The following is a 13,101-nucleotide window of genomic DNA, read 5'->3' on the forward strand; positions in this document are numbered from 1 at the left end:
GGCTGCTCTCAAGCCAGTCACTTCCCAGGCCTGTGGCAGTGCCTGGGACTGCCCCAACCCAGATGCAGGATCCTGCACTTGGTCATGAGGTTGGTTTGGGCCCACCCCTCCAGCTTGTCAAGGTCTCTCTGGATGGATCCCTTCCCTCCAGTCTGTCGAGGTCCCTCTGGATGGATCCCTTCCCTCCAGCCTGTCAAGGTTCCTCTGGATGGATCCCTTCCCTCCAGCCTGCCAAGGTCCCTCTGGATGGATCCCTTCCCTCCAGCCTGTCGAGGTCCCTCTGGATGGATCCCTTCCCTCCAGCCTGTCGAGGTCACTCTGGATGGATCCCTTCCCTCCAGCCTGCCAAGGTCCCTCTGGATGGATCCCTTCCCTCCAGCCTGTCGAGGTCACTCTGGATGGATCCCTTCCCTCCAGCCTGTCGAGGTCCCTCTGGATGGATCCCTTCCCTCCAGCCTGTCGAGGTCACTCTGGATGGATCCCTTCCCTCCAGCCTGTCGAGGTCACTCTGGATGGATCCCTTCCCTCCAGCCTGTCGAGGTCACTCTGGATGGATCCCTTCCCTCCAGCCTGTCAAGGTCACTCTGGATGGATCCCTTCCCTCCAGCCTGTCGAGGTCCCTCTGGATGGATCCTTTCCCTCCAGCCTGTCAGCTACACCACACAGCTTTGAAGAATTTCACAAAGAGAGGTGCTGACAACCCCAGGTGCTCAAGAACAGGTAAGGAAGGGCATTAATGATAGTAAAGAGTTAAACCTACCATTGAAGCTCACACTTTGCCCATTTGCATTCCTCAAAGAAGTTTATGAAGAAGTCATTTTTCCTCCCCCTCAACTTTGCCACTGAATGGTGCTGAGATTCCTGCCTAAAGAAAACAAAGACACAAATTACCTTTAGCTTACATTAGTTTCTCTCCTCTTCCATAAACCTTCCCAAGACATAAAAATCATTAACCAGCAGTTTGATGACTTCTTCAACAATAATTAGTGGCTTTTTATGATGAAGTCACAGCAACAGTGGACAAAGGAAGGGCAGCTGACAGCATCTAGCTGGACCTGAGTAAGGCATTTGACTGTCCCACATGGCATCCTGGTCACCAGACTGGAGAAACACAGACTGGATGGGTGGAGCACTGCTGGGTAAGGAATGGGCTGGATGGTGGCATGCAGAGAGTGGTGATCAACAGCACAATGTCCACCTGGAGACCACTGCCAAGTGGCACCCTCAGAGGACAGAGCTGGCACCAGTGCTGTGTGACATCTTTGTCAGTGACATGGACAGAGCAATTGAGTGCAGCCTCAGCAAGAGTGCAGATGGCATCAAGCTGTGTGGCACAGTGGCCTTGCTAGAGGGCAGGGATCCATCCAGAGGGACCTGGACAGGCTGCAGAGCTGTGCCCAGGCCAACCTCCTGACATTCAACAAGGCCAAGTGGAAGGTCCTGCACCTGAGTGGGTGCAATCCCAGGCATAGACACAGGCTGGGTGGGGAATGGCTGAGAGCAGCCCTGAGGAACAGGACCTGGGGGTCTGGGCTGATGAAAAGCTCAACAGAAGCCTGCAGTGTGAGTGCAGCCCAGACAGCAACCCTGTGCTGGGCTGCAGCAACAGCAGTGTGGGCACAGGGCAAGGGAGGGGATTCTGCCCCCTGGCTCTGCTCTCCTCAGACTCCACCTGCAGTCCTGGGGGCAGCTCTGGAGCCCCCAGCACAAGCAGGACATGGAAGTGTTGGAGCCAGTGCAGAGGAGGCCACCAAGATGCTGAGAGGGCTGCAGCAGCTCTGCTCTGAGCACAGGCTGAGAGAGTTGGGGCTCTGCAGCCTGCAGAGGAGAAGGCTTGGAGGAGAGCTTGGAGTGGCCTTGCAGGGTCTGAAGGGGGCTCCAGGAGGGCTGGGGAGGGACTACTGACAAGGTCTGGTGATGGCAGGAGGAGGAGGAATGGGTTTGAAGTGGCAGAGGGGAGATTTTAAGCGGATGTTAGGAAGAAGTTGTTTGCAGTGAGGGTGGTGGTTTAAGGTGAACCTTGTAGGGTAGGGTTTTGAGTTGGACTTGGTGATGCTGAGAGGCTTTGCCAACCTGAATGTTTCTGTGATTCTGTGCAAACACAAGACTAAAGCAGGAGGCTTATAAAAGCCCATCTGTGGTTGGTGAGCCAGGAATAAGTCTGCCATTAACCTCAGAGTAACTGCTGTTTGACAGCCAATACTGCTCCCAGCCAGCCAATCTGTTATGTTTGAGGTCTGAAAGTTAAGAAACCATATAAGGACTGTACAAGACTGAGAACAGATGTGCAAGAAGCTGTTGAGGCACTGGAACAGCTCGAATGAGTTGGATCCATTCCCCTTCTTGCCCAACAGACATGCTGAAGTTTGCTATCCAACCAAGTATGGACTTGCAAGCTCCAGTGCTTCACCACTCCCAGAGGCTGATGCAGTGATAAATACCTGTCAAAGGCTGCTTCACAACCTGTTTGCCTGCTGGGTTGCTCCAACACATGTAAACAGATTGCTCAGCCCTCCAAGGATGTTGTCTTCTCCACTACCTGCTACCTTGACAACTTATAGGGCTCCTCACTGGGCTCCTTGGGCTGCCTCACTGCCAGCTCCTGGGCTAGGGGACTGGCAGAGTGCTCGCTGTGAATGGGTGGAAGCAGGACAGAGACACACTTTAGTACCAAGGCTTCTGTTGGGTGGTTTGATCTAACCACATCACGAAGAACAGTGTGCTAGGCTGAGCCTAGCTGGGATATTTTGGTGAGAAGAATTAGGTGACAGGCTGTGAAAGGGAACCAGTGGTGATGTCTGCTGCACTCATAGGCTTGCTGAGATGGATAAGAACAAGAACATAAGCAAAGATAAGGGAGTTGCTCTCTGGGTTTTTTGGGCTGCACATCTCTCTCTAACCTAACTTGCTGCCTGACGAATCCATCTGCTTCCTAACCCTCCTGGCCAACCCTCCAAACTCACCTTTGATGTAAGGCAAAGTCTGGGGTAAGGTAGAGGGGTGGGGAAGAGGTGGGAGAGTGGTTGGGAGCTCCTCCTGGGTTCCTGGGAGGGCTGCTGTGTTTCTGTATTACTTTTTACCTTGTCCACTTCTGTCTATAGCTGTACAGATTGTAACTCTCTGCTTGGATATTGTGCTAAGCTGTAAATAGAAACCTTCACCTTAACTTTCAGCTCAGCAGAGTCTAGTCTGGGTGATTTCATAAGGGATGGGGAGCAGGTAACACCCAAACCATCACAAACACACAGCTGAAGAGATGCCTTGCACAGAACATCTCCTTTGAAGCAAGACTGATCAGGAGTTGTTATTCATCCCCTCCAGGCTGCCTAAGTAATGTAAGACTAAAAATAAATGTGTGTTTTGAGCTTCTAAAGTTAGGGAGTGAGATGTGTCTAACCAACACAAATAGATTCCCTCCTGGAGGGCTCTGTGCATGATGTAAGGTGCCAGATAGCTCTTGGTTATTAGGTGCTAGCTAATTATGGAGTGCTAAACAGCTGTTGGCATAAATAAATCCTTCCTAATTTTTACCTAAATTCATGTGGGCAGAGGATGCTTTCCACACTTTCAAGTCATAGAATCATAGAATCAGGCAGGGTCAGCCTGTTCCAACCCCCTGCCATGCCCAGGGACACCCTACCCTAGAGCAGGCTGCACACAGCCTCAGCCAGCCTGGCCTCAAACACCTCCAGCCATGGGGCCTCAGCCACCTCCCTGGGCAACCCATTCCAGCCTCTCACCACTCTCCTGCTCAACAACTTCCTCCTCACCTCCAGCCTCACTCTCCCCACCTCCAGCTTTGCTCCATTCCCCCCACTCCTGCCACTCCCTCACAGCCTCAAAAGTCCCTCCCCAGCTGTTTTGTAGCCCCCTTCAGATGCTGAAAGGCCACAAGAAGGTCCCCTGGGAGCCTCCTCTGCTCCAGCCTGCACAGCCCCAACTCTTTCAGGCTGTGCTCACAGCAGAGCTGCTGCAGCCTCTCAGCATCCTCCTGGCCCTGCTCTGGACACTCTCCAGCCTCTCCACAGCCCTCTTGTCCCAGGGGCTCCAGAGCTGGATGCAGCACTCCAGGTGGGGTCTCAGCAGAGCAGAGCAGAGCAGAGCAGAGCAGAGGAGGAGAATCCCCTCCCTGGCCCTGCTGGCCACACTTCTGCTGCTGCAGCCCAGGCTCTGCTTGGCTTTCTGGGCTGCAAGTGCACACTGCTGGCTCCTGCTGAGCTTCTCCTACAGCAGCACCCCCAAGTCCCTCTGCTCAGGGCTGCTCTCCAGCCTGGCACTGCCCAGCCTGGAGTTGTGCTTGGGATTGCCCTGACCCAGCTGCAGGACCTTGCCCTTGGTCTTGTTGCACCTCCTGAGCTTGGCTTGTGCCCACCTCTGCAGCCTGTGCAGGTCCCTCTGGATGGATCCTGCCCTCCAGCCTGGCTGCTGCACCACACAGCTTGGTGTGGGCAGCAAACTTGCTGAGGGTGATCAGTGTCTTATGTGTGCAGTGTGATGCATATTTATCATGTCAATCTCAAGGAACTTCATTTTCTTCTATTAATTAGGCTGCTGGAAATGAAAAAAAAAAACCAACCAGGCAATTTGCATAAGGATCAGACAGCTTCTTGAAAAGCTTTGAAAACAAAGATGCAATTATGCACATAAATAATCATAAAATTGAGGGCTTCCCAAATTCCTGTTAAAATCACTCCAAGTTGTGCCAGGGGAGGTCTAAGCTGGATGTTAGGAGGAAGTTGTTGTCAGAGAGAGTGATTGGCATTGGAATGGGCTGCCCAGGGAGGTGCTGGAGTTGGCAACCCTGGAGGTGTTGAAGCCAAGCCTGGCTGGGGCACTTAGTGCCATGGTCTGGTTGCTTGGCCAGGGCTGGGTGCTAGGTTGGGCTGGATGAACTTGGAGGTCTCTTCAACCTGCTTGATTCTATGATTCAAAATTCAGTGGTTCAGTTCAGCATAAACATATTGATTTAGGAAAGAAGAGACCTCAAGGATCATCCTGCCATGGGCAGGGATATTTTCCACTAGATCAGGTTGCCCAGAGCCACATTCAGCCTGGCCTTAAAAACTTCCAGGGATGGAGCTCCCATTACCTCCCTGGGCAACCTGTTCCAGTGTCTCACCTCCCTCATGCTGAACAACTTCTTCCTAACATCTAATCTCAACCTCCTCTCCTCTAGCTTGGATCCATTCCTCCCCGTTCTATCACTACCTGACACCCTAGAAAGTCCCTCAGCAGCTTTCTTGTAGCCCACTTCAGACACTGGAAGGCCACAATAAGCTCTCCTGGGAGTCTTCTCTTTGCCAAACTGAACAACCCCATGCCTCTGTGCCTGTCCTCATAGGAGAGGTGCTCCAGCCCTACAAATACAATTAGATGTGATGGAGAACAAAAACAAAACTAATTCATTTGCTCTCAACCCTTCTGTCCTTTAAACCTCTTCTCCTTTTCTCTTCATACTGCCATTCTTTTCAGTCCCTTTTAAACATTATTCCACATCTGGAAATTTTCATGCCCACCCTTTGAGTTCTGCATCAATATCTCCCTGCTACCTGCACTACACAACTCTAACCTAAGCATGATTTCACTGCCAGCAACCTGCAGCTGTAATTTCCTGATGCTTCTGCAGAAGAACAACACCCAGGACAGAAAAAAAACAGCTGGGGAAAACACTCAGATAAAAAATGAAGCACATCCAAAAACTCTCCTGGCCTTGCCAGCTTGTTAACCTGATGAAGAGGAGAAAAGAATAGAGTTCCTTAGCATCAATGGATTATGTCATTTCCTATGTCAGAGTGGGATCAGTTTCCTGAAAGCTCTCATCTTGCACCAAAGGCAGCAGCATTATTCTCTGTGGATCCTCTGCTTCAGCTCTGAAAAGCTCTCTCCTGCTAAGAAATCACTGCTTTTCACTTAGCCACCAGGAAGGTTTATTTCCCCCCTGATAAAAATACAATCCACTCTCTCCCTCTCCCCTCATTAAACAATTAGCTTGTGGTACCCAACACAGAGCTGCAATTAGCCCATCTCTAGCTGAGGTACAGAAGTCTTTCAACCCAGAACTAAGAGTTATGCCATGACCTAAACAAGTTGCGTAACTACAACCGGTGCCAAGTATCTTGTGAGTTCTCAGCCTTCATTAAGGCTAATTAAGAGGCAGGAAATTAAAAATAAGCCAGGAATAAGCCAGGAAAAGGCAAAAGCCTCGAGACACCTTTATGATCGTTTCTTTCTCCACAGTCAAAACCCCCAAATGCTCTTCAGCTCTCCAGAGATGATCGATACACATGCCTCAAATGGTTGCTGGCTTTCCATCTGAACAGATCATTCATAGAATCATGGAATCAGGCAGGTTGGGAGAGAGCTCCAAGCTCAGCCAGCCCAACCCAGAACCCAGCCCTGCCCAACCAACCAGACCATGGCACTAAGTGCCCCAGCCAGGCTTGGCTGCAACACCTCCAGCCATGGGCACTCCACCACCTCCCTGGGCAGCCCATTCCAATGCCAATCACTCTCTCTGACAACAACTTCCTAACAACATCCAGCCTAGACCTCCCCTGGCACAGCTTGAGGCTGTGCCCCCTTGTTCAGCTGCTGGCTGCCTGGCAGCAGAGCCCAACCCCACCTGGCTACAGCCTCCCTGCAGGCAGCTGCAGGCAGCAATGAGCTCTGCCCTGAGCCTCCTCTTCTCCAGCATCTGCACAGACGATTTCAGACCTATTTAGCTACACCGCAGGACCTCGAACTGACTTGGGGCCATCAGAGCACTGCTAAGGCTCAGACTTCCTTGCTGGCCACCGGTACAGCAAGGATCCAAAGTTTACAGCCGTGATCTTTATCTCGAACGGATCTGAACAGCTTACAGACGTCCTCCTTTCCATGTCCTGCTCAGCAAGCTCCCTGCTAGGTCCCCGCAGTGACACACTCACACACGGAGCACAGGCGTACCGGGACAGCGCCCCGCTCCGCCGGTACCGCGGGGAGTGCTGCCCGCCGCCCAGGGCGAGGGGCGGAGGGGGCAGGCAAGCGGCCGCCGCCAGGCAGCCTGCAAGAGACAGCGGCTCCGTGCCCAGCTTAAGCGCCTGGGAAGCGTGGGCAGAGATCGAGGCCCCCGGCAGGCGCAGAAGGCTCACGGATGAGGCCTGGCAGACGGACGACCACCCCCCGCTACGCGAACCGATCACCGGCAGCAGCAGCCGACGCTGGAGGGGACGGGGAGAGATCCGAGCACCCAACCCTCCCACCCCCTAGATCGTGCCCGCGGGCTCGCCGCTGCCCGCCCTACCTGAGGCCGGGGAGCACAGGGCCCGAGCGCCGCCGCCGCTGCTGGCTCTGCCGCCGCCGCCGCCGCCGGGCGCCCCGCACGCCCCCGCGCCCCGCCCGCCGCCCGCGAAGGCTGCCGGGAAGCGCCGCGGCCGCGCGTCCCGGGGCGCGCCGGGAGCTGCGGTCCCGCCGGGGCTGCGCCGCCGCCCCTCGAAGGGGCTCTGCCCTTGCGCCGGCCCCGCCGCCTGCCCGCCGCGGCAGCGCTGCCAGAGCCGCCTTGGCACCGTGCGTGCTTGCCTGCCGCTGCCCCCGCGCTGCCGGCGCCCCTGGGAGCGGAACCCGCGGGAGAGTTTGATGGCGTCGCCTAGCAGCGGCCGGCGCCGTCCTCGGGCAGCGGTGAGCTTAAGGGGCCTGAGGTGCTGTGGGGAAGGAGGGCAGAAGCGCGGCAGGGGCGAGCGGGGCTCCTCCGGCAGCAGTGTGGGCAGCCGGGCCGGGGGCGGCGGGGCCGCGGGTCCCGGGCAGGAGCGCCCCGGCAGAGCCTTGGCCCCGGCAGATCCCGGCCCGCTGTGTCTGCCTACCCACTGCTGGTGCCTCCTCAGCTTGCCCTACCGTGAGGTTGGCCGCGTACTAAGGGAGTTTGGCAGCGGAGGGGCAACTGAGGCGAAACGAGGGAATTTCACCGGCGGAGCCGGGTGAAACAGAGGCCAGGTTGGCTCTTGGCGGCATCCCGGAGGCATCCCGGGCTGTCGGCACATCGTTCTTGGGGCTGGAATGCAGGAATTGGAAGAAATCAGGAACGTTGTGCAAGTTCCCACTGCGTGTGCTGCTTTGTAGCCGAGACCTCTGGAGGGCTGGTAGGTGAGAATCGCTCAGGGTAGTGCGGTTTGAAAGTCAGGAGCAGCTTAAGCTTGCTTGCCTGGGCTTTAGTAAAGCCTCGGACGCTGCTTTCCCTGGCATCCTCCGGCAGAAGCTGCCTGCTGAGCCTCTGGATGGGTGGACACTTTGCTGGGCTGAGAGCTGGCTGATGGCCAGGCCCAAAGAATCATAGCATCAGAGGATCAACCAGGTGGGAAGAGACCTCCAAGAGCATCCAGTCCAGCCTACAATGTATGTAATAGTGGTGGACAGTGAAGTCCAGTGGGTGGCTGCTCACCAGAGGTGCTCCCCAGGGCCACTTCTCTTCAACACCTCCATCAGTGGTGGCAAAGGGACTGAGACACCCTCACTAAGTTTGCAGATGACGCTGAATTGGGTGGGAGTGTTGAACTGCTGGAGAGTAAGAGGCTCTGGAGAGGGGTCTGGGCAGGCTGACTGATGAGCTGTCATCAGGATGAGATTTAACAAAGCTGAGTGCTGAGTCAAGAGAAGCATTGCCAGGAGGGCAAGAGAGGGGACTTTGCCCTTTTACTTTGCTCTCCTCACACCCCACCTGGAGTCCTGGGTGCAGTTCTGGAGCCCCCAGCACAAGCAGGACATGGAAGTGTTGGAGGCAGTGCAGAGGAGGCCACCAAGATGCTGAGAGGGCTGCAGCAGCTCTGCTGTGAGCACAGGCTGAGAGAGTTGGGGCTCTGCAGCCTGGAGAGGAGAAGGCTTCCAGGAGAGCTTGGAGTGGCCTTGCAGGATGTGAAGGGCTGGGGAGGGACTATTGACAAGGTCTTGTAATGCCAGGAGGAGGAATGGGTTTGAAGTGGCAGAGGGGAGATTGAAACTGGATGTGAGGAAGAAGTTCTTTCTAGTGAGGGTGGCGAGACACTGGCACAGGTTGCCCAGGGAGGTTGTGGAGCACAGAAGCACAGAATGTGGTCACAACCTCCCTGGAGGTGTTCAAGGCCAGATTGGATGAGGCCTTCAGCAGCTGCCTGGACAGATGGGCAGAGTCCAAGGGGATGGCATTCAATAGCTCCAAGTGCCAGGTGCTGCACTTTGGCCACAGCAACCCCATGCAGAGATACAGGCTGGGGTCGGAGTGGCTGAGAGCAGCCAGACAGAGAGGGATCTGGGGGTGCTGATTGATACCCGCCTGAACATGAGCCAGCAGTGTGCCCAGGTGGCCAAGACAGCCAGTGGCATCCTGGCCTGCATCAGGAATGGTGTGGCCAGCAGCAGCAGGGAGGTCATTCTGCCCCTGTACTCTGCACTGGTTAGACCACACCTTGAGTGCTGTGTTCAGTTCTGGGCCCCCCAGTTTAGGAGGGACATTGAGATGCTTGAGCGTGTCCAGAGAAGGGCAACGAGGCTGGGGAGAGGCCTTGAGCACAGCCCTATGAGGAGAGGCTGAGGGAGCTGGGATTGGTTAGCCTGGAGAAGAGGAGGCTCAGGGGAGACCTTATTGCTGTCTACAACTACCTGAGGGGAGGTTGTGGCCAGGAGGAGGTTGCTCTCTTCTCTCAGGTGGCCAGCACCAGAACAAGAGGACACAGCCTCAGGCTGCACCAGGGGAGATTTAGGCTGGAGGTGAGGAGAAAGTTCTTCCCTGAGAGAGTCATTGGACACTGGAATGGGCTGCCCGGGGAGGTGGTGGAGTCGCCATCCCTGGAGCTGTTCAAGGCAGGATTGGACGTGGCACTTGGTGCCATGGTCTGGCCTTGAGCTCTGTGGTAAAGGGTTGGACTTGATGATCTGTGAGGTCTCTTCCAACCTTGGTGATACTGTGATACTGTGACCTCAGCTGGCTGAAGATGAGCCAACAGTGTGCTGGGACAATAAGCACTATTCACACTGTTCTGTTCTTAAGCTGGCAGGATTTGATTTTTGAGCCATTGATAATAAAGACTAGAGACAACTCCAGAGAATGGAATAAGTCAAGATCCAACAATCCCTTCTGCCTTTTCCAGGTGCTGCATTGACCTTCAGCTGTATGAGGCATCAGTGTGGCCCACAGCAAGCGGTAAGTAAGCAGTGGGCCAAAACTTCACCACTTTGTGGTCAGATTTTTGTCATTTTCCAGGTTGTTCAGGGTCTTTTGTCAGTTCAAATGTTGTGATCTCTTATCAGTCCAAGTAAACTTTCTGATCATTTGTCAATTCAAGTTGTCTTTTGGGCAAATTGTGTAGACTTTGTAGTCTTTTAGTCAATTCAAGTGATCTTTCATCAAGTATTCCAATCAACTGGAAATGGCATTGGGTTAGTTTAGTGTCTTAGAATTGAATGTCAAGAACTGGATGCTTTTCGTGTCAAACTCAGCTGTCAGTTGTCTGAAATATTAGAAGTAACAACTTGGAGGTGTTTGTCCCTCAAAACCTCCAATGAGTTCCAGCCTACAAGGTTGGAACCTGCAGCTTCCTGAGTTTGCTCATTAACAAAACCTCTGCATTGAGAGGTGGGGAGGAAAAGGATATTGATGGAGAGGTTTCACATGTGTGCTTGTTGTGTGTCACATAATTCATTGAGAAAGCAGGATGTAATTTTTAGCTTAAAGAATCATAGAATCAACCACGTTGGAAGAGAGCTCCAAGCTCATCCAGTCCAACCTAGCACCCAGCCCTAGCCAGTCAACCAGACCATGGCACTAAGTGCCTCATCCAGTCTTTGCTTGAGGATCTCAAGGGACGGTGCCTCCACCACCTCCCTGGGCAGCCCATTCCAATGCCAATCACTCTCTCTGTGAAGAACTTCCTCCTATCATCCAGCCTATACCTACCGTGGCACAACTTGAGACTGTGTCCCCTTGTTCTATTGCTGGTTGCCTGGGAGAAGAGACCAACCCCACCTGGCTACAATGTCCCTTCAGGTAGTTGTAGACAGCAATGAGGTCACCCCTGAGCCTCCTCTTCTCCAGGCTAAACAGCCCCAGCTCCCTCAACCTCTCCTCATAGGGTTTGTGTTCCAGGCCAGGTTGTTTCTGCTACAAACTCCCTGTCCACAGTAAACCAAAGCATTCATTAGTGTCACAAAGTCAACACAGTGACTGGAATCATCTTGTGTGGTTCAGTGGTCAGCCTCCTTTAAACCACTGGACATAAAATTCAGTAGCACTGGAAAGGTCTGATAATTCTTGCTTTCGTTTTGTCTCCAAGGTAAGAGAAGGTCAATATGGCACCCATTTTAGATTGGAAGAAACTGATGAAAGTTGATCCTGATGCTCTGCCTAATCAAGAGAAACTAGCAGAAAAATTGCTGGAGACCATGACCAAGGTACTCAAGGGGAAAACAGAATGTAAGGGGTTTGTTGTTCTTAGAATCATAGAATGGTTTAGGTTGGAAGGGACCTTAAGGGTCAGCCAGTTCCGACCCTCTGCCATAGGCAGGGACACCTCCCACTAGAATAGGTTGTTCAAGGCCTCATCTGACCTGGCCTTGAACACCTCCCTGGGCAACCTGTGTCATTGTCTCAGCACCCTCACTCCAAAGAATCCTTTCCTAACATCGAGTTTAAATCTCCCCTCTGACAGTTTACACCCATTACTCCTCATCCTCTCATTACCAGACCTTGTCAACAGTCCCTTTATAACCTTTCTGTAGCCCCCTTCAGATCCTGCAAGGCCACTCCAAGGTCTCCTCCAAGCCTTCTCTTCTCCAGGCTGCAGAGCCCCAGTTCTCATAGCCTGTCCTCAGAGCAGAGCTGCTGCAGAGCTCTGAGCATCTTTGTGACTTCCTCTGCACTGCCTCCAACACTTCCATGTCCTTCTTGTGCTGGGGGCTGCAGAGCTGCCCCCAGGACTGCAGGTGGGGTGTGAGGAGAGCAGAGCCAAGGGGCAGAATCCCCTCCCTTGCCCTGTGCCCACATTGCTCTTGCTGCAGCCCAGCACAGGGTTGCTGTCTGGGCTGCACTCACTCTGCAGGCTCCTGTGGAGCTTTGCATCAGCCCAGACCCCCAGGGCCTGTTCCTCAGGGCTGCTCTCAGCCATTCCCCACCCAGCCTGGAGCTGTGCTTGGGATTGCACCCACCCAGGTGCAGGACCTTCCACTTGGCCTTGTTGAATGTCCTGAGGTTGGCCTGGGCACAGCTCTGCAGCCTCTGGATGGATCTCTGCCCCCTAACAAGTCAACTATGCCACACAGCATGGCATTGATTCCTCCCTGAACTGTCTCTGGTCCTCCACATACAAAGGTTATTTATTTTGTTAATTTCATTGATATTTATATAAAACCACTCTCATCTCTTTCTGTAGGTTGATGGAAAAGATTTAAAAATGGAAACTCCAGAACAGCTGATACAGCTATTTAAAGTTACTCAGTGCCTGCTGAAGGTATTAAGCTTCACTTTCCACCATTTAACAGATGCATCTGTTTAAATAAATGAGGCTGGCTGTGCCACACAGCTTGGTATCATCTGCAGACTTGCTGAGGATGCTCTCATCTAATTGCAACCCCCCTGCCGTGCCCAGGGACACCCTACCCTAGAGCAGGCTGCCCACAGCCTCAGCCAGTCTGGCCTCAAACACCTCCAGCCATAGGGCCTCAACCACCTCCCTGGGCAACCCATTCCAGCCTCTCACTGCTGTCACGCTCTCATGCTGAAGAACTGAAGAACTTCCTCCTCACCTCCAGGCTGAACCTACCCATCTCCAGCTTTGTCCCACTCCCCCCAGTCCAGTCACTTCCTGATAGCCTCAAAAGTCCCTCCCCTGCTTTTTTGCAGCCCACTTCAGATCCTGGAAGGTCACAAGGAGATCACCTGGGAGCCTTCTCCTCTCCAGACTGCACAGCCACAACTCTTTCAGTCTGTGCTCACAGCAGAGCTGCTGCAGCCTCTGAGCATCCTCCTGGCCCTGCTCTGGACATGCTCTAGCATCTTCACATCCTTCTTGTAATGGGGGCTCCAGAGCTGGACCCCACTCCAGATGGAGTCTCAGCAGGGCAAAGCAGAGGGGGAGAATCCCCTCCCTGGCCCTGCTGGCC

General features: G+C 53.9%; 2 protein-coding genes across 7 annotated transcripts in view; one reads left to right on the plus strand and one right to left on the minus strand.

Annotated features, from left to right (window-relative positions):
- Positions 1-7,357, minus strand: part of TMTC3 (transmembrane O-mannosyltransferase targeting cadherins 3) — a 30,442-nt gene extending 23,085 nt beyond the window's left edge. Inside the window, exons 1-2 of the mRNA XM_064154771.1 lie at positions 7,283-7,357; positions 761-865 (exon numbers count right to left, since the gene is read on the minus strand). The gene's annotated coding sequence lies outside the window, so the exon portion shown is untranslated. The remainder of the gene's footprint in view (positions 1-760; positions 866-7,282) is intronic.
- A 195-nt stretch (positions 7,358-7,552) lies between these two features.
- Positions 7,553-13,101, plus strand: part of CEP290 (centrosomal protein 290) — a 69,788-nt gene continuing 64,239 nt past the window's right edge. For 5 of the 6 annotated variants that reach the window (XM_064154938.1, XM_064154942.1, XM_064154941.1 and 2 more), the window contains exons 1-4: positions 7,553-7,656; positions 10,095-10,147; positions 11,277-11,394; positions 12,372-12,449. In XM_064154938.1, the coding sequence (XP_064011008.1) occupies positions 11,293-11,394; positions 12,372-12,449 (180 nt within the window). In that variant the 5' untranslated portion in view covers positions 7,553-7,656; positions 10,095-10,147; positions 11,277-11,292. Of the gene's footprint in view, positions 7,657-8,102; positions 8,119-10,094; positions 10,148-11,276; positions 11,395-12,371; positions 12,450-13,101 lie in introns of those variants that run through there. The other variant, XM_064154939.1, reaches the window with a different exon arrangement.

This window comes from Pogoniulus pusillus, chromosome 15 (assembly GCF_015220805.1).
Source record: "Pogoniulus pusillus isolate bPogPus1 chromosome 15, bPogPus1.pri, whole genome shotgun sequence".
In the NCBI taxonomy this organism is placed as follows: domain Eukaryota; kingdom Metazoa; phylum Chordata; class Aves; order Piciformes; family Lybiidae; genus Pogoniulus; species Pogoniulus pusillus.